General features: G+C 40.5%; 1 protein-coding gene across 2 annotated transcripts in view; it reads right to left on the reverse strand.

The window, feature by feature from the left end:
* Nucleotides 1–307: 307 nt before the first annotated feature.
* Nucleotides 308–21054, reverse strand: part of LOC105854507 (insulin-like growth factor 2 mRNA-binding protein 2) — a 73781-nt gene continuing 53034 nt past the window's right edge. The window contains exons 3-4 of one of the 2 annotated variants that reach the window (XM_012734002.1): nucleotides 1277–1330; nucleotides 308–485 (exon numbers count right to left, since the gene is read on the reverse strand). In XM_012734002.1, coding sequence (XP_012589456.1) covers nucleotides 1309–1330 — 22 coding nt within the window. In that variant the 3' untranslated portion in view covers nucleotides 308–485; nucleotides 1277–1308. Of the gene's footprint in view, nucleotides 492–1276; nucleotides 1331–21054 lie in introns of both variants that reach the window. The other variant, XM_012734000.1, reaches the window with a different exon arrangement.

Here is a 21054-nt window from a genome sequence, read left to right on the forward strand (position 1 = left end):
TAGGATGCATTAACCAACTCTCTTTTTCCATGAGTTATTCATTTCCCTTTCTCCTGTAATAAACCCATTATTAACTGTCTTGTGTGTGCCTGCAGCTAAATCCTATTATAAGTCCCCTTGAGTGCACAGGTGAGGTCCCAGTCGGGCAACCTAGTTCGCACTGGGGTTGCCCGTAACAGCTTGAAAAATATATCTCTTGTCTCTAAATTCAGAATTAAAAATACTGTTATTGAAAGCCTGTCTCAGTTTCCCTCAGCCAATAAAAGGAAACAGAGTTTGAGAAGAAGGAAAGCAGTTTAATTTGTGGACAAATGGAGGAGAACACCTGCCCTTTGGCAGCAGGAAGGGGTACTTATCCAGTTACAAGGGAGTGGAGGGGCGTGGGCAAGGGGCAGCACAGTTATCCATGCAACCAGTTGACGCCAGCTTGTGTTCGCCATCACCTGGTGGTCAACCATTCAGACTGGTATCTTCCTAAGGGTGCTCTTTTCCTCGGAAGGTAAAAAAGAAACAAGGTAAATAAAGGAGACAGGAATGCTTATTTGGTGGGGCAGAAAGAGAGCCTTTCATCACTACCAATGCTACACAAGGTAAAAAATAAACTATCTATTCATTTGTTCATCATTTAATCAACAAGCCCCACTATGTGCTTGAGATTGTGCTGGACTGAGGATGGTGAAATGAATGATACAAAAATCTCTGTTCTCAAAACACACAGTCTCTCTCTGCAGGGTCTCCAACACACAAGACTGTATTATGTTAACTGGTACATTTAGTCATAGCAGATTTATTCATTTCCCTATCTCAAAAACATAGTCAGCAATAGTCTTTTAGACTTTTTTATATTAATAAATATTAGAAATCTCAGCTTTATACTAATAAGCATAATAGTTAATATTGAAATCCATGCTGGCTCAAAAATCCATTCCTGTATATTATCAAACATAATCCTTTCAGCTGGACTCTCTTACTATTGCCTCTTCACAGGTGAGGAAACCAAGCTCGGTCATAGGTAACTTGCCGGAAGAAACTTGCCCTCGCAGTAAGAGGTAGAACCTGGGCATGAATTCAGGTGTGCCCAATTAGCACTTACACCCTGGACCACCGAGACCCTGGACCACCAAGCTCTGTGACCTCCACCTACACAAGTGACTGTCAAGATTAACTGTAAAAGGGAAGAATTTGGGGATGTTTCTGAGGAACTGTTCTATCAAAAGCACAGGGGCAAAATATTCTAACAACCTCTTGGAAAGTTATTGGTCCACAAGCATCTTACCTGCCCAATGATGATTTTTATCAACCCGATAGTTAACATAGGGAGAACACCTTCCTGTGGGCAGAAGTATAATTGTGAAACTACTGGTTACAGATGAAACTACTGGTTACAGATTTTAACTTTTATAAAACTTCTCTAACTGCAGAGCCTGATCTTTTAGACTCAGCTTAATTTCTTTCCCATTCAGGAACGGGCTAATCTGTTTGGCTGACAAGCACATAATGAAATAATGAGTTGGTATCAATAATATCTGGCATCTCGTAACATGAATAAATTCTGTTTCATTGCCATTGTAAAAAAAACAAACTGGAATTCACCGTGAACAAAATTCTGAACCCCCAAAGGATTACAGATAAGGAGGACTTATAACCCAGAGTATAATGTCTTGGGAAGGGTGACAACAACAGCCATTCCTTAGGATTAAAAAAAATAGCAATAGTTAGGACTAGCTTTATGGGCGTGTGATCTGTAGGCACAAAAGGTCCTACACTCAGAAGGACCCAACACTTGGTTTAATGCTCTCATATCGCCATGTAAGAATTCTTAATAATTTTGTCTTTGAACCTGAGTTTTGTAACTAATGTTTCTATAACAAACATGATATGACATGCCGGTTGTCATGTCTTGTTGCCCGACTTGCTTCATGCATACCTGATGCCCTCTGAGCACAGAATCCCAGTGGACCCACCATGTGTGGAAGGTTAGCAAGCTCAGAGCAAGTACAAGGTCAGCATATAATGTCTGCAACTAAACAGGCAGAGGTTAAGTACCAAGAAGTCATGCTTTCCACTGGAAATAACTTGCTCTGAATTTAGAAAGAAGGCAATGGTGGGCCCTCCCTCATGGTACAATGGGTTAAAACACAGCACTGTGAAACAAGCCACAGCTGCTTCAGCATGAGTTCGATCCCCGGCCAGGGAGGTGAGCCACATGGCACAGCAGACTCCTGCCTCATCCACGCTCCTCTCAGCAGTGTACTTTGTGATCTACCTGTTCTGCTCCCCACTCTGTCGCTGGTGAAGCCTCTCACTGCCCTTGCACCTCTGGCCTGTACCTTAGTTCTGTATGCATAAATAAATGAATCTTTTAAAAAAAGAAGGTGGCAATGGCATTGCAGGAAACCAGTTCAAAGCACAAGGAATCCTATCTAGGTTTCCCCTGCTACCTGAAAACACAATGTTCCAAAACTTTTCCACATAAATTAATGGCATAATTGATAGGGCTTCTTTTCCATAAATGGTTAAGAGCAGGAAGCAGAGTACTTTCTGCTTCACAGACTGCTAGTAGAATGTGCAAATAATAAGTGAAATAAAAACAACTGAGTTGGGTATAGCATTTCCACTGTTTTTGGAAGAGCAATGTATAAATTTTAAAATACAAATTGTGTCATTTTGGTGCTACTGCAATAGCAACTAAATGATCTTATATTTGCATTTTAAATTGGTATCATATAATATACACGGAACAATATAAAAGGGAATAGTAAAATTCATAATAATTAAAATTTTTAATTTTTCTTTACTTAGGCTGACATTAATAGCAAATAAAATAAACCACAGCAAATTAAGATAGAGACCAGGCAAGGAAGAAAGGAAAAAGCTTTCATTTCTAGTACCTTCAACAACTACTTTCCCGTTTTTGAACAAGGGACTCACGTTTTCATTCTGCTTTTGGCCTCACAAATGATGTAGTGGCCTTTTCAACAGTAACAGACAAAATGATTAAATTATGACATGTATTGCCTTCTCCCAATCAAACTTCAAATCAAGAGGTAAAAGCAGATAATTCAATAATTTTTAAAATACTGCTTGTAATTCTAACTTTAGTGAAATCAACTACACATACACTCTTCTTTCATGAAGTGTAACAACCCTGAGAATCAAAGAAAACTAAAGATATTGAGCCCAAACTGGAAGAAAAAGGGGAAGAGGCTTTCCCTCAAAAGTAAGGCAACAATGCTTTTCCCAGGGCCCAAGCATCCAAGACTGCATGTCAAGCCTGCCCTGTGAGGGAAGAACATACAGACACAACAACAGGTATAAATGACACGTTTTCAGTACAAATCTCGGTATGACACAAGCAGCCTTAGACTTTGGCAATGACTTAATGCTTATGTGCACCTGTTATATATGGCACTTAGATGACAGAGGTATTCCACCTTATGTTCAATAGATGCTTTGAGATTTAATAAGCACAAGCCGTTTCATACATAGTCTTATGTGAGGGACTTGGGAAAAGAAGCTTTTTTAAAAAAAGATTTATTCATTTATGTATACAGAATTGGGGTACCGGCCAGTGGTGTGAGGGGTGAGAGGATCCACCAGAGAGACAGAGTAGGAAGAAGAAGAGGCAGATACACTGCTGAGGGGAGCAGCAAGTGGGTTAGAAGAGGTCTGTCTCACCATCTGGATCACCTTCCCTGCCCAGGATTGAACTTGTGCTGCAGTTGCTGAGGAGAGCTTCATAGTACTGCACTTTAACCCACTGCACCACCAGAGAGGGCCCCAGGAAAAATAGTTTTTAGTAAAATTTTTATTGCCAGTATTCCAACATAAAAGTTATCTTGCTTTTAATGTTCTTGCCCTGGATGGTTACATGGATGATGATCATTCATTAAACTTCATATACATACATACATATGTGTTTGTGTGTGTATGTGTGCTATGTGCTTTTGTGTTACAAAAAAGGATATGCAGTGATAAACGTTCATTTTAAGAATCAAAAAGATTAAGGTCACCTGTATCAAAGGAAATAAGAACAAGGGTATAACTAATACATTTTCGAGTAAATCTCTATATGACACAGCAGTCTCAGACTTTTTTTGCAACATATTTTTAAAACATATTCATCATATCATCCTTCATTTTGGTACAATGTACATTTTCCCCATGAAATTCCCACCCCCAGTTCACCTGTGCACCATCACTGTAGTCCCCTGTGCTCATCCCACCCCGGTCCTGATCCTTCTCCCTCCTCCTCCCCTACCGAATGTCTCTCATCTATAACTGCCTGATGATTTTGAGAAGACTTGTTTTTAACAAAATTGGAATTATTCGTTCCAAGATATTTTGTCTCTTTTTCTTCAACATATTTTTGAACAGCATTAAAGAGAACACAGTATTTCTTAACAAAGATAAACCCTATTTTATTAACCTGCTCCCTACTGTTGATTTAGGTTGCTTCTGATTTATCTCCAAAATGACCAGAGGGGCACTTCTCTCTCCTTCAGGGGAAAGGACCAGCAGGGAGGCTGCCGGCCTGGGGCTGCTGTGCCAAAGGCCACAGAGGCTACAGCTCATCCGGCTTGGAGGTTTCATTCCTTTCCATACGCTCTAGCTGTTCTGTACTTCCTCTGATCACAGGGTTTAACTTGACAAATTAAAGGGGGAAATAGTGAAAGATAATCCTCTCCTAACTCTTTCCCATGAACTCTCTCGGCATAAAAAAGGGCACAGCCGGCCCTCCCTGGTGGCGCAGCGGGTTAAAGCACAGCACAAAGAAGCTTAAGCAATTTCCACATGAGTTCGATCCCCGCCTGCCCCGGAGGAGCTCCACACGGCCGGCAGACCTCTCCGGACCCGCCCGCTGCTCCCCTCAGCAGTGTACTTCGTTCATCTGCCTGTTCTGCTCCCCACTCTGTTCCTGGTGAATCCTCTCACCCTCCACATCTCTGGCCTGTACCCCAGTTCTGTATGAATAAATAAATAAATCTTTAGAAAAAGGCACAGCCCACCAACTTCAGAGTTAAGAGTAGGAAGGATGTGTTTCTACCGTGCCCGGTCTGTGATGAGAGATACCATCACTTCTCTGAGCTGGGCCACCAGGCCACCAGGTTCAGTTACCGGGAAGGCCAGAGAGGAGCCAGCAAGTTTACAAGGCTGTAGGGTTGAAGGTTAGTAGGGAGGTTCTATAAATATTTACTGAACAAAACTCTGCCTGTTAACTGGTGGCACAGGGCAAGGTGTGGTTTTCTTTCCTACCCCCAGACGGCTGGGAAAGTCATTCTAACAATTTAGTGGGAAACGCTGCCTAGCCAAGATGGAACCAAAAGACACAGGAATGCCAAACGCAATCAGGCAATGAAATGAATTCCACGATCTTCTGTCTGACCTCTCCCCAACATCCCCACAACACCCACCCCTAGTCACTGAAGCCAGAACCAGTAGAGAAGAAGACACTCATAAACAAAACACAGGCCACAAAGTGAAAGCTGGGAGTAGCTGGACAAACAAATAGCTCTGGTCACAGCATACAGTTTAGCTGTTGCCCAACAGGTTGAAATATCACCATTTAACACTACACATGACATGGCCTTGGGTGGTAATTTAAAAAAAAAAAACCTATCAACTGCAGAAACACTGTACCAAAGAAAAGTCCCAGCCTAACTCTGGCTTAGTGGATGGCTTTCTCGCAAAGCCACATCCCATTCCTTTACACCCTTGAACCAAGAATCTAGGTTTGGGAAGAAGACTTGCTTCAAGTAGAACCACAACTAAATGACTCCAGATAGAAAAGAATCACCTCTAACATCTGAGCACCTCCAGGAGAGAATGATTCCAAACCTACTAGAAAACACAAAAATGTTTAGCTATACTTTACTGGGACATCCACCCACCCATTTCTCCACTCCTTGACTCCAAATTAAAAGAAAAAAAAAAGTCCATTTAGTATTATAACACAGAATATAGTCTATGTGACATGCCAAACTTTGCTTGGGAACATGCTGAGTCAGAGGGGGAAATTCAAAGAGACAGAAAGCGATCATCTCCAGAAGATGAAGCTGGGAGCAGCTGGCACCGCACCACTGGTTCCTGTATTGCCAGCAGGTGCCTCACAGCAGACACTGAGTTGCAATGGAGATATTTCTCACATGGGTAACTCCATGTCCTCCCAACGGCAGGGCTCAATCTACCCACTGATGATTCACTGTTATCCTGAGCAACACTGGGGAGGCCAGGTAGGATACCATAAATCAGAAGGACTGGCCTTTCTAGCTCTGGAATCCTAGCTCAAACTGAACTTCCCTTTCTTCTGGATCCAAAAAGTTAGCTCTCATGAACATGGACAGAGGCATAATTTGACTTACAAACTTTGTGGGTCTATACAGAGGAGACTGTATATATATGGGCTGAATATACAGAAGTGGAAATAAAGACAAGAAGCCCATGTCACATTATGCAGGCAAGACGCCTAGCGCTAACTTTTTAAAAAACTTTTCTTTTAAATAACAGATTCCGGAGCTAGGAATTCCTGCAAGGATTACTTGAAATACTTTATAAGAGAAGAGAAAATACTCTAGCGCTTGGAAGCAGGATCACAAAAAAAGGTATCTTTTTAATGTTTTTTTTTAGATTTATTTATTCATACAGAACTGGGGTACAGGCTAGAGATGCCGAGGGTGAGAGGATTCACCAGAGACAGAGCGGGGAGCAGAACAGGCAGATTGATGAAGTACACTGCTGAGGGGAGCAGCGGGCGGGCCAGAAGAGGTCTGCCACACCATGTGGTCACCTCCGGGGCAGGCAAGAATCAAACTCATGTGGAAGTGGCTTAAGCTTCTAAGTGCTCTGCTTTAACCCGCTATGCCACCAGAGAGGGCCTGGGATCTTTTTAATTTTTAAGTTGGAAAGAAAGATCTGCAAAGATATAGGTACCCAAATGTGGCCGTGCTAAATTTGAGTGTGGGATCTTTTTCATTCCTGACTTTCCTTCTTTTTGGAAATGTGACTGAGCAAAAAGCAAAAATTGAAAAGAAGTAAAAACCAGGTAAAATGATGTAAAAAAACAAACTCTAAATGAACAATTACCAAATCACTGGGATTTGAAGCAAAACTGTCCAGCTATGTAGCAATGGAATTACTTTGTTTTAACTTCCTATGATGCTCATTCTTCAAAAATTAATTATCCACCCATAGCTTCTAACTAACTTACAATTTAAAAATACACACATATTTACTATTTTAAGAAATTTAGAGTTTAATATGCTCACAAATGTAAAGGTTCTGAAAATTAGAACTACTCAACTATCACTTCACTTCTCACTATCTTTAAGTTTTCGTGTATTCACGCCTGTGCTCTGTTCATATAGGATTTTACACCCACACATACAATAATTACTCAGTTTTTTAATAGGCTGAGAATGTCCTAAATGTGGTCATAATGAATCCTATCATGTTTTTTGGTAATCCTATTCAGACAGCCCTCAGCTGCAACCAAAAAAAAAAAAAAAAAAAAAAGCAGAAGGAATAACATGGTGACGTAATGTACGCACCATCAGATACACATGGTTCAGCACGTCTGTGCTTGGTGTGTCCGTAAACAAGTGCTATTGTGCCTCATCCCCAGAAACAGCTACTGGTAAAAGTCTGCTGCTGTTACTATTGTGGAAACTCAAACAGCACCCTTTTCAAGTCCCAGTTTTCCTTCTCCCCAATAGTAGATTATATAGAAGTTCTCTTTTGAGTTTAAAGACATGTTTTGTTTCTAAAAATTCCCAAAGGCAAATTGCATACCTCAATGGGAACTAGTGAAGCATAAATGTAACAATCATTAGAAGGTGAATTTCCCAACTCTTGATTTAGAAAATTCCAACTGTCACACCCTCCCCCACTTACCTCCAGACACAGCCGGCACTGCAACAGCCCTGTTCCAGAAGGTCTGTCTGTCCCCAGATACTTGAAAGTCAATCAGATAAGTCCCATCTTGTAAAATCTGTTCCCTAGTTTCTGGACAACAGAACTCCAAAATCACTGATAAGCTCAGAAATTTCATATGATTCTCTTACCTTTCTCCAGTCCTTATTTTAAAATATGTATTGTAATATAAGGGCTTCCTTTTCTTGCTTGATATTACCGAGAATGCTAATTTAACCTAAATATGTACCTGCCAAGGTTATGTTGTAAAATATTATTTATTTTATTAGTTTATTGGTAGACTTTTATAGGCTTAGACATAAATGTCAAGAGAGAAGAGCACTGAGAAGCTGGAGGTCATCACTTAAAAATCCAACTAGGATGGTTAAATTAAAATGCATAATCAATTACTGATTAGGCTCTAATGATTATAATGAATGGAGTCCAGAGTTCAAACAAGCAACTAGGGTTGAAACAAGAAGTGTAAACAATGAATGAATGGGCTAACAACACCAACTCTGTGATTGGCCCTCTTGTGTCTCTATGGTAACTCTGTGCCACTTCTTCCCAGGTGCTTATTTAAAAGTAATGAAAACCCTGATTGTCATTTCTCCCTGGAGTATACTAAACAAACAAACAAACAAACAAAAACCTTCAAGATGTTTAACACACATGAAAAAAAAATCAGAATTTACAATGTCACAGGTCACATTGGGATTTGTGACTAGCCCGGATAGGATCTCTCATTGAAAGGCGAAGGCACTATTACAATTAGCAAAGTTATAGTTTAATAAAGGTCCCTGACAGCAAGCCAAGAACATGCATTAACTTGGCAAGAAGAGAAATAGGCACGCACACATTTTGAACAAAAATTAGAAGTATACCAAAACCACAATGGCATCTTGGCGTTTATCCCTCCTGTTGATTTAATATGACTCGAAACTCTTCAAATTGGGAGCTCTTTCCTAGATCTTTTGTTTCAAACCTTAGCCATATCTGCATCCCCTGGGAGACTGGTTAACGCACATGTTGCAGGACCCACCTCTAGAGTTTCTGATAGAGGAGATCTGCAGTGGAACCTAAGCACCTGAATATCTGGAGTGGAACCTAAGCACCTGAATTTCTAACGAGGTTCCTACTTATGCTAAGGGCACCACACCCTGAGAATCACTAATGTATGGCAACAACAATGGGAGAACATTTACTCCTCTGTGGAGGACATCCCCTGAACAGCATGTGAGAACTACAGTATATGAGAATCCTTTTGGAAATGTCCACATAGCCCACACTTTGCCTTTGAGATTGGCAATGTATTATCTTCCAGTTTTTAACCTTTAAATTATACTTTTCCCTATATCTGAGACCTTCCAAAGCAAATGAGAGCAATTCCCCCAGACTGAGAACCATCTCATCTGGGATAACATGCATCCCATCTCTCAGGGGAATAAATACTAGAGTAAGACACATGTGGGTTCAAATCTTGGCTCCTGACTAACTGTGAGCATTTAGGCAAATTACTTAATCTCTGAATCACTGTTTCTTCATCTGTAAAATGGGAATGATGATAACAATGCCTACAACTCAAAATGTGCTTGTATCTGAAGTTCATAGCCCAAAATCTAATTCATAGAATATTCAGTAACTGTCAATGCTATCATGCATCATCCTTACAACTTCTGGAATTCTCTAATTAGATTCTTTGTAATTTAGGAACTCTTTCTCCCCTGACAATTTCTATCTACCCAATCAAAGACAGAAGACAGAGATTCTCCTGAGAAAACACTCACCACCCTCTCGGATTTCTTGGTCCTCCTGCCAACCTTAAATCTATGCTTCAACCGGCCCTCCTTCTATGCTAGAGTCTACCATGAGGTATATATTCATCTACATTCCTCCATTTCCCTTCTCTCACCACTTTCAAAAAACAACAGCCTTTTTGAATAAAGGAAAAAAGGTCCTCAATAATTCAGCTAACCAAAGATAAGCAAACCATCATACCAAATGAACACATGTATTTCCTTTGATATATAAGTCAACACACATTCTTTGCCTTTAAATGTTTTTTAAACATTTTTATTATAAAGTAAATATAGAAAAGGAATTAGAAAATTAAAACCACTGGTGATTGTCACTCCAGCATAACTACTATTAATAACTTTATGAATGTTACTACAGTTGTGTATGTATTAATGGAAATACAATCACACTATTTATTGTTTTTGCAATCTTTTTTGCTTAGTGTAGTGTACACATCCATAAATATTCTCCTGCAACACAAACTTTAATGGCTGCAAAGAGTTTCACTGCATGGCTGGGCAAGAATTTACTTTCCCCCTTGAAGCCTCTCCTCTCACACACATACTAAGTATTGTTTAGGATCCAGCATGGTGAGTCAGGCATTTCCAACCTTTGTTCTCTGTCATTAGGCAACATACAAAGACAGAACTACTAACTCAACGAAACTAAAGTTATCAATTCCTAATAAACAGTAAAATTTCTTAATGAGAAATATTATTTTAATTAACTAGTTAAAAATGTATTTGTTCATTTTTAGCACATTCTACCATTGGAGAACTTGTGTTCCACAAACTCCTTCCTTTTGTATTCCAATACAGCTGAAACATTTCAAACCTTACCTTTGTTGTAAAGAGAAATTTAATTTTTTTCAGTGAAACTAAATTAAATCAGAATTTACTTTATATACATTTCCCAGGTCCTAACGATAGTAAAGCATCAATGCATACAGAACTAGGGCACAGGCCAGAGGTGCAAGGGCAGTGAGAAGGTTCACCAGAGACAAAGTGGGGAGCAGAACGAAGTACACTGCTGAGGGGAGCAGCGGGCAAGTCGGGAGAGGTCTGCCGTGCCATATAGATCACTTCTGGGGCAGATGGAACTCATGCTGAAGTGACTTTAGCTTCTTAGTGCTGTGCTTTAACCCGCTGCGCCACCAGGGAGGGCCTAAAGATTTACTTTTAAAATAATAGAACTTGTGTCTAGGCCAGAGGCATGGAGGTAGTGTGAGAGTATTCACCAGATCCAGAGTGGGGAGCAGAACAGGAGGATCTGCTGAAATACACTGCTGAGTGGAACAGCTGGCAAGACAGGAGAGGTCTGCTGTGCCATGTGGGTCACCTCCCTGGCCGGGGATCGAACACATGCTTTAGAGGCTAGCGATAGCTGATAGGTCTAAGACTTTGCCCCCCGCACCACCAGGGAGGCCCCAAAATTCATTTTTAATCATTTCCTATACAAGTCACCCCTGGAAGGATGTGAGGATCTGTGTTGTTATATGCAGGTAAGACAACTGCCCAATCGAAAGAGACCAGCAGGGCCCAACCATCCTCTCCCACTGATAAGCAGACATTTCCTCTCAATGTCCTAGCACCTCCAATTTAAAACTTTATCTCCTCAAACCCACCTCTCTCTTTTGACATCCATATGATACTTAATAAAACAAAGCATAACCTTCTCCCCAGACTTCTATTTCATGATCACTAAACCATTTTTTATTACTCCACTTCCGTATCTTTGACCTTCATATCTAGTTACTAAATTACACCACGTTCTGTCTGTTTACATTATTTCTTCCATCTGCCTATTTTTTAAAGCTTCTTTAGTCAATATCACAATTCATGCACTTAACACCCAACATCTAAATATATCAATGGCATCTAACTGTCTTTCCCACCCATCAGTTCATTCCATCCACCACCTGTTCTGATCAGACCTCTCTGCTGATCAGACACTCAGGTGGTTACTGAATAAAACCTGACTATCCTTAACCAGTACTCAAGATACCATAGTTATGGTCATATAACTGCAGCAAAACTATTGCATTCTTACCTTTGGAATACATTTGTATGAGTAAGTACTACTCTTGACACCTTTTCTCTCTTCTTTGAATTCTATTCATACTTGAGTGTCCAGCTCAAATCCAACCTTTTCTACAAAGCCATCAAAAGGGTTATTGATCACTCTCCTCTGCATTCTCATTCATTCATTCATTCATTCATTCAAAAACTGTTTGAGTTCCAAAGATGCACCAGGCACTAACTTAACAGCTGAGTGTGAGAATTAAACAAACAAACAAAAAACAGACATGGTTCCTATTGTTATAGTTTTCTCTCTCCATGAGTCATCTCTGCATCAATTAGTAAACCTTTGGGAAGCTGCATTTAACTAACACCTTTTCCTTCCTCTTCAGGACTCCTATCATAGAGTCAGGCTGGTGGCAAATGCTCAGGTAAATGCTTACTGACTGATTTTGGGTTAGTGCTTTCAGATCCAATCTATTCACGTAAACACACCTTGGCAATATGTGCATCCAAGCTAGCTGGCTCAGAGCTGAAGAGTTGAACCTTTATTAACACTATACTCCAAAACTAATGTGGTTAACAGGCCACCTGGCCAGAACAATAGTATTCTTTCCCACAGAAAAGATAAGCAGTTTGCCTCAGACAGTGAGAGCAACCTGTGAACCAAGAGCAAAAGACACACTTTTGAGTGACAACAACAGGAGATGGTGCCAGTGAGTTTAGCCTTCACATGTTCAGAAACAAAACATGGGTTTGGACAAAAATTCTTATTCATATAATGCATCTTATATTCCTTATAAACTCCTAACTATCCCAACTTGTACATTTATTTAGAAGGTATGTTAACGATCAAGCATCTAAAATATGCGTCAATTCGGCCAATATTTACCAAACACTAAGAAGAGACAACACAATTTATAAAGAAAAGAATAAACTTTGAAACCCAGAAAACCTCGGGTTGATTCCTAGATTTACCATTATTTGTGTGGAAGGACATCTGACCTCGCTTGGCTTTGGTTTCCTTTCTCTCTAAAGGCAGGAAGAGGCCACCTACCTCACAGGGTTGCCTTGAGGATTAAATGAGACAGTGCATGCAAAGCACTTGGCACAGGTGGCTGTCAGTGAACGGAGAGTCTTTGCTATGGCTGAAGTACAGACATCACAGGTATTCACTGTGCTGGCCACTGAGAGCCAAAAGGACCATCTCAAGGGACACCCTGACTTAGTGAGGGAGAACAGATGAATAATATGAAATGATCTGACGTCTTGGAACTCTGTGTCTATCACTACAGTCTAACTAGTTGGAGATTCTGCTATTTCACTGATATCAGTCACAAGCTACATCATTCCAAATCATCATGAAGTAAAATACTCCTCCTCTAACAACTCTCCTGCAGTCATTTGACGTTTTCAACAATCCAAACTGTTTTTGGGAAATTATAGGTCAATGGTAAAACATTTGACTGCACTTCAAAGTGTTTTTATGTATTTAGCCCTGAGCTAATAAATAGCTTGTAAATGCTTAGAAAGTCATTATTGTGTCTAAAACTAGAGTTGGTTCTTTAAGGAAGGCAGTGCTGGGAATTCATAACTAGTAGAAGATTCTGTTCTGGTTGCAGGCAAAAGAGAGGAGGACACCGCTAGCATATATAGTAGATACACAAAAGGTTGCTGAACAGAATGAGTTCCCATTACAATGAATCCATACATTCAGCACAGTATAACACCTGGGATACCAAACTAATAAATGTTTCCCCAAAAAAAGAGTTCTGATCTTCAGAATCAAGGGAAGAAATATTAATGTCCAGTTTCCACCTTTGCTGAGAATGAAGAATACCTGGAAAAAGTACTGAAGCAAAAGCTGGTATTCACTTACAGACAAGGACCACAGTTACCTTTAGCCCTCTGTTAGGTATGGAGGGTGGGGAGTCACTGCACATTTTGGTTAAGTGGTTTCAAGTTCATTTAGGAAGTCAAGGATAAATGCTATTCTTTAGCATCTTTCTAGAAAAAAAATTAGCTCTCTTCCCAAGAAGATACAAAATATTTTGGCACTTCAATCCAACTGAAGAGCAGGGGGAATTAGGAAACAAAGAAATGTAAAGGGCAAAGACATGAGTCCAGTGTTCAAGTGTCCTCAGCCTTTCTGAAGAGGGACAACTATGCTCTCCGTAACCCCAGACACAATGTCTGAGAAGCACCAGGAAGGCTGAAAAGACTGTGGATGATCTGACTAGAATTTCATGCTTATTTATGTGAGTGACTTGGAGCCAGTCCTCAGGCTTCCAAACTCTCAGAAGCTAACTGTAAATCAGCAAATAAGACATGTGCTGCAAATAGCACAATTTCTCATGAGCAAAAAACCCTGGCTATGTTGTTAGATTTTTTTGTAGTTAAACAGAGAGTGATAAAATCTGTTTTAACATTTTACCATGAAAATTTTCAAACTTCCACAAAAAAATTGGTTGATAGTGGGATGAACCCAGCTTTTACAGTTATCAACATATGACTGATCTTGTTTCATTTATACTCCACTCAATGATTATTTTAAAGTTAAATTCAGGTATCATAACGTTTAATTTAGAAATACTTCAATATGAAGCTCTAAAAGATAAAGACATTTTAAGTCACCACAAGCCATTATAATATCTTAACAACACAAATTAGTTACATTATATTCTTGAATATGTTCCAAATGTTGTATTGCCTCATCTTTCAACAGCTGATCAAAAACTTAATGTTCACCATGGGAAAGAAACTTAGAGATTCTTTTTTTTTTTCTAAGTTTTTTTTTTTAAAGATTTATTTATTTATGCATATGGAACTAGGGTACAGGCCAAAGGTACATAGGTGGTGAGAGGTTTCTTCACCAGAGACAGAGTGGGGAGCAGAACAGGCAGATCGACCAAGTACACTGCTGAGGGAAGCAGCGGGCAGGTCAGAAGAGGTCTGCCACGCCAGGTGGATCACCTTTGGGGCTGGGGATCAAACATGTACTGGAGTGGTTGCTGTTGGCTTGCAGTGCTGCATCCTTACCCGATGCACCACCAGGCAGGGCCTGCACTATCCAATTTCTACCCATTATGACTCAAACCCCCTTGAAGCAGTACCTCATTATGTTAATTTCTTCAAGTATGTCATTTTAGCATTTTTTTTTTATTTATTTATTCGTACTGAACAGGGGTACAGGCCAGAGATGCGGAGGGTGAGAGGATTCACCAGAGACAGAGTGGGGTACAGAACAGGCAGATTGACGAAGTACACTGCTGAGGGGAGCAGTGGGCGGATCAGAAGAGGTCTGCCTCGCCATGTGGATCACCTCTAGAGCAGGTGGGGATGGAACTCAATGCGGAAGTGGCTTAAGCTTCTTTGTGCTGTGCTTTAACCTGCTGCGCCACCAGGGAGGGCCATTTTAGCATTTTTTAATAACTGCAATTTTTAATTTTTAAATAATGGCCTTACTGAGTTACAGTCACAAACCATATGATACGCCCATTTAAACTGTACTATTAGATGGTTTTTAGTACAATCACAAAATTGTACAATCATTTACCACTATTCTAGTTTTAGAACATTTCACCACCTCCAAAAGGAAATCCCACACCCAACAGGTATAATAGGAGTCACTCCCCATCTTCCCTTTCCCAACCCTTGGCAAACACCAATCTTCCGTCTTTGGATTTTGACTTTTCTGGACATTTTGCTCAGTATCATACTGTTTTCAAAATTGTTGACATGACAGGAACTGTCCTGGGAAGGGAGCAGGGGTCCTGGCCCTAGTGGACACAAGATTCCCTAGCAGAGGTTCTCCCCCTCTCCCCTACTTTAGGAGCAGAAAATCCACTATCCTTTTGATTTTGTTGTGAGTGAGCTGAGTTGAATATATGGTCCAGCTTTCAGGGTTGTGTAGCATATTAACAGATACATTTTACTGAAGAAGCTCTTCCTCCATCCTCACTCTAGTAATCTGCTTTAATTTTCCTTTCGATTTACTCATTTGTTTTTATTTCATAATTCAAGAATTTCTGTACCTTATTTTTAATCACATTTTTTTGAAAAAGGAAAGATTTAAATGGACCATTTAAATTTTGGTACTATCATGTATATCATGTCTTAAAGGCCTAGAAAAATACTGGCAATGAGCACTTTCTTTTGTATGATGCTGAGACTGACATTCTCAATACAGACCTGTGACTCCAGCTAAAGGATACGAATGCATAAAAGGTGACTTACATGAGGTTATATGAAGTTTATTTCTGAACAAGCGAAAAAGAGGTATATGTTTGCAGGCAGAACCTATGACAAAAATGTTGGTGATTCAATGGTCTAGAGAACTAAACATAACAGAGTTGATGATGGGGGAAGGAGAGAGACATGGTAAGAATCACCCTGCCTGGAATCTCAACAACATATTACTGCGCTCACCGTGAGCGCTGAGTGTGTGTCTTGTGTGTGCAAGCACATGTGTGTACTTCAGAGAACAAGAACTAAAGGTTTATTGCTAGAAGTGTGAGGTACCACACTATTTAGCATATTTTACATGATGGTATTGGTTATTCAGCTCTTGCCAAAAGGAAAATATCTTGTACAAGTAACAGTGAAACCCAACTTTCCCAAGGAGAAAAGACCTCACAAGCAGAAGACATTAATCCTTCCCTTGATAGAGCCCAACAAAACTCTTCCTGCACCCAGGAATGCAATGATTAATCAACTAATGTGGACCCAAGTTTGTTTACATGTTCCAACCATAAACATTAATTGAAATATTTCCAATGCAACAAAATCACTTTGTTTGGGATTTAAACATTACTGTATGACAACACACAAGCATATATTTGAGAACATGAAAGTCTAATTTAGCAAAATAAACGTTCTGCATTAAATCCACGGGGGCACACAGTGGAAAGAGTGTTGCTACTTGGTGCATGGCTGCTTGACAGCTGGAGAAAGGAACTGGGATTTCCTTTCCATGTGATAAACTACAGAAGATATTTTACCTTGCTGTAAAGTTTTAGAAGGGCATGTGTAAGGAAAAATTCACTCATTGGTATGCTTTGCATCTCCTCCATGCAATGTGCCAACAGAGCACACCATAACAGGACCCCAGTCATTAAGCCATTTCTGGTACACATCCAATATTAAGGTTTTTGTGCTTTTCCTACAACTGAGCACCTTGGATATAGTCAGCATTACACCATGTAGCCCTCGTGCTATTGTCAGATGATTCTGCACTCCTCACCATGGGGGAGTCACCGTGCCCAGAGGCTGTGGAGCTGCAAAGAAGCACTTCAGTAGCCTTATCTGCTTGTACTCAAGGATCTTAAAATCCAGAATGGAGACACAACAAGTGGGAATAATTACAAGTCAGACTAAAGCTGCTGATACCCTGACCACTCTCAACTGAGAGCAAAAAATATTACAAAAGATATATCAGAATGTTAACAGAGGAAGTGGGATTAAGGGTTTTGTTATTTGCATTTCTTCATGTGTTTTCAAACCTCTTACAGTAAGCATGCGATGAAAAATACACTTTAAGAAGAGTGAAATCAGTTAGAAAAGTAGAAAATTGATGGAGAGGGACATAAGCAAAGACAAAATACCAAATATCAGTAATTTTATTTTGCTTCAACTTGAACTGGAGGACAGAGGGAGATGGAGGTTTGAGATTCAAGTAATGTTGCAAAGGTCCTGAATACTGGGAGGGGAAGAATTTATAATCAGCAAAGGGGAATTACTGGTGATTTTTTTTTAAGATTTATTTATTTGTGCATACAGAACAGGGGTACAGACCAGAGCCTCAGGGGCAGTGAGAGGCTTCACCAGAGACAGAGGGGGAGCAGAACAGGCAGATGGACGAAGCACACTGCTGAGGGGAGCAGCGGGCGGGTCAGGAGAGGTCTGCCACGCCATACAGTCACCTCTGGGGCAGGCAGGAATCGAACTCATGCAGAAGTGGCTTTAGCTTCTCAGTGCTGTGCTTTAACCCGCTGTGCCACTGGGGAGGGCCAATCACTGGTGATTTTTAAGTGGTAATTTTTATTATTAAAAAACCCACTTCTTTCAAAAAATATACATTCATTGCAAAAATAAGTGGAAAAGACTAAATACCATAAATTAAAGTTATCACTAGGGAGCTAATACCAACAAAAACCAACATATTTAGTATTTTGAGACAGTTACTTTCAGTCTTTTCTACAAGTACAGAGTCATGAAACAGTTTTGAGCAGAAATGTGAGATCACTGGATGATGCTTATGATGCTTTAGGAAACTGGGTTACAAGAAAGCCTAAATAACAAAGCGAACTTTCCAGAAACAGCTGGGTTACAAGAAAGCCTAAATAACAAAGCGAACTTTCCAGAAACAGACGTGACCAGCTAAGACTTCGTCACACAAACAGTTTCTCCTGCTCGTATTTCTTTACCTACCCAGCTCAGGTGAGAGTCTGCCTACTAGGGAAGACCCACATGTATGTCCTAAAAGGTAAGGGACGCCTGAATAGAAGTCTAAGGTCAAAGCCAAGGGGTATGTTTGCCTAACATTCACGATTCAGCAAATCCAAAAGCCCTGGGCGGAAGTGGACAGACTCACTTGCAAAGTACCAAATGTTTTAGGAAGGAAAGTCTTATCTCGGCAAGGGGATGTGAAGGTTGGTTCACAGGAAGGGGGTGAGCTTTTCTAGAGACTATCCTCACCATGATTCCTAGTAGGGAAATCCTAAAAGTAAGGAATTGTTGAATTTAATAGTGATGATTTGCATGCTATAAAACAACTCATAATATGACAGCTGATACTTATGAGTCAGAAATCATGTTGACTCTGAGATTGCAGCCTCATGAAGAGGGTGACCTGTATCAAATTCAGTGCCAGGCTCTACTTGGCAAGTCACTTCTCACAGCACTCGGCCTTGGCCCCACTCGGACACAATGGGGTTCCATGCAGGAGTAGGGCCAAGCACTGGAATGAAATTTGCATGTCTCATCTACCCCCACGAGGTAGTTTATTTTGCTTCCAGATAGGTTGAGTCCAATATTTCATTCTTCTCCCTTCACCCCTTTGCTAATTTTAACTCAATTTTAAATTAATTTTCAAGAGATAACTCAATTCCCAGTCCCTCCTACCCCTGCTCATGACTTAGAAATGAACGTAAGCACAAAACATCTTGTGATGACCCCAAAATAGAAAGCAAGTTTAAAGTTTTATTTTTCTGTCCCAAAGCTGCCAAAGCTCTGGCGTATTTTAACTTCTGCTCTACACACTGTTTTCTCCTTCTCTCCCTCCCATCCAGCTATATTTAGTAAAGCCCAAATAAAAGGGATACAGGCAAAGCAAAATTAAATATAGTTTCTTCAAATCAGTAAACCCCAGAGTGGGTCTGCAGAGCAGAAACTAAGAAAGCAAAGACCATGTGAGCACACATCTACTCGTGAAATGCAGTGTCTTCTCCAAAGGTGGCCACAGTCTCCTTGACGCACCAAGGGCTGTTGCACCAAGAAGGCAAACATCTCTCTCCCTCCTTTCTCTCTCACTACTCTTTCCCCTTCTTTGGCCACATCTCGCCCTTCTACCTTCATTACACCCCAACTGTCTGTTTTCGTCTCCAGATGATGTTTCTATACAATGACACTCTACTCTGCCTATGCCCAGAAAATTGAAAAGGGTAATTTTTTTTAAAGATTTATTTACCTGTGCATACAGTACCAGGGAACAGGCCAGAGGTGCAGGGGCAGTGAGAGGATTCACCAGAGACAGAGTGGGGAGCAGAACAGGCCAACTGAGGAAGTACAGTGCTGAGGGGAGCAGCGGGCGGGTCAGGAGAGGTCTGCCACACCATGTGGTCACCTCAGGGACAGGGATCAAACTCTTAGTGCTGTGCTTTAACCCACTGCACCACCAGGGAGGGCCCGAAAAGGGTAAATTTTAATGAAAGTAAGTATGGAGATTTGCTTAGATGACCAAGGAATTCTAAAACAACCTAGTTTAGACTTGCACCACTCCAAGTGCTCTATATTTTTACCTCAGTTAAGTGTTTTAAACTGGTAATAGACTTTTGTTGACTGAAGGGCATTCTAATGGGACTTGAGAAGGAAGGAAAAACACATCGGTTCTGGTTTTTCAACAGGGATGAGCTTACAGACACAATTAGGTTTATGGGGAACACTTCCTATCCATAAACTAACAAAGCTATAAACTTAAACACAGAATGTTCCAAAGGAGGGAACAGAGTAGGTTTGAGGTGCATGGATTGTGGGCACGGACAGCGAAACAGCAACAAATGCAACTCTAGCTATTTCCAAAAAAGAAATGCCTGATGTCCCATCCTGCTCCCAACACAAGCACAGAAAACACAAGGGAGAAAATGTGGAAGCGTAGAACCTAATGGCTGCATATCAAAGTCTCCTTTCAGAGTCCTCTTACCTAAATGAGTCATAAGTTAATTGAATTCTACTATCAACGAAGAAGCTACTATCAACTCTAATCTGAAAGGCAATAAAGACAGAAAGGTTAGACAATAGCATCAGAAAAAAAAAATATTTGCTACTATTTTAAGGTTAAAATCAACTCTATATTACAAAAAACTTTAAGTAAAAACAGTCTAGAACAGGCCCTCCCTGGTGGCGCTACGGGTTAAAGCACAGCACTAAGAAGCTAAAGCCACTTCTGCATGAGTTCGATCCCTGCCCGCCCTGGAGGTGACCTGACCACATGGCTCGGCAGACCTCTCCTGGCCCGCCCGCTGCTCCCCTCAGCAGCGTACTTCATCGATCTGCCTGTTCTGCTCCCCACTCTGTCTCTGGTGAAGCCTTTTGCCGCCCCTGAGCCTTTGGCCTGTACCCCAGTTCTGTATGTACAAATAAATAAATCTTTTTTAAAAAACAAACAAAAAACAGTCTAGAACAAGAGTTAGCAAACTATGGTCCTTAGGCCAAATCCAGGCTTCCATCTGTTTCTGTACAGTTTGCAAGCTAAGAATGTGTTCTGTGTTTTTCTTTTTCAAATGGTTGGGGGAAAAATCAAAAGAAGAATACCATTCCATGACATATGGAAATTACATGAAATTCAAACTTCAGTGTTCATCAGTTAAGTTTATGGAGTGGCCAGGGTCAGTTACATTTTGCTTATGGCCGCTTTTACAAAATTAAGTAGATACAAAAGAGAATACAAGCCTACAAAGCCAAAAACACTTACCATATGGCCCTTTACATAAAATATTTGCCAGCCCCTGGTCTAGAGACATAGCTGAAATGTAAAAAAATAAGTTCCATTTATTTCATATTTTTTAAGTTTTTCCAGGTACATCCTCCTTAATACCTTTTATCTTTACTCCTG

This window comes from Condylura cristata, unplaced genomic scaffold, assembly GCF_000260355.1.
Source record: "Condylura cristata isolate star-nosed mole 26May11 unplaced genomic scaffold, ConCri1.0 scaffold00003, whole genome shotgun sequence".
NCBI lineage: Eukaryota > Metazoa > Chordata > Mammalia > Eulipotyphla > Talpidae > Condylura > Condylura cristata.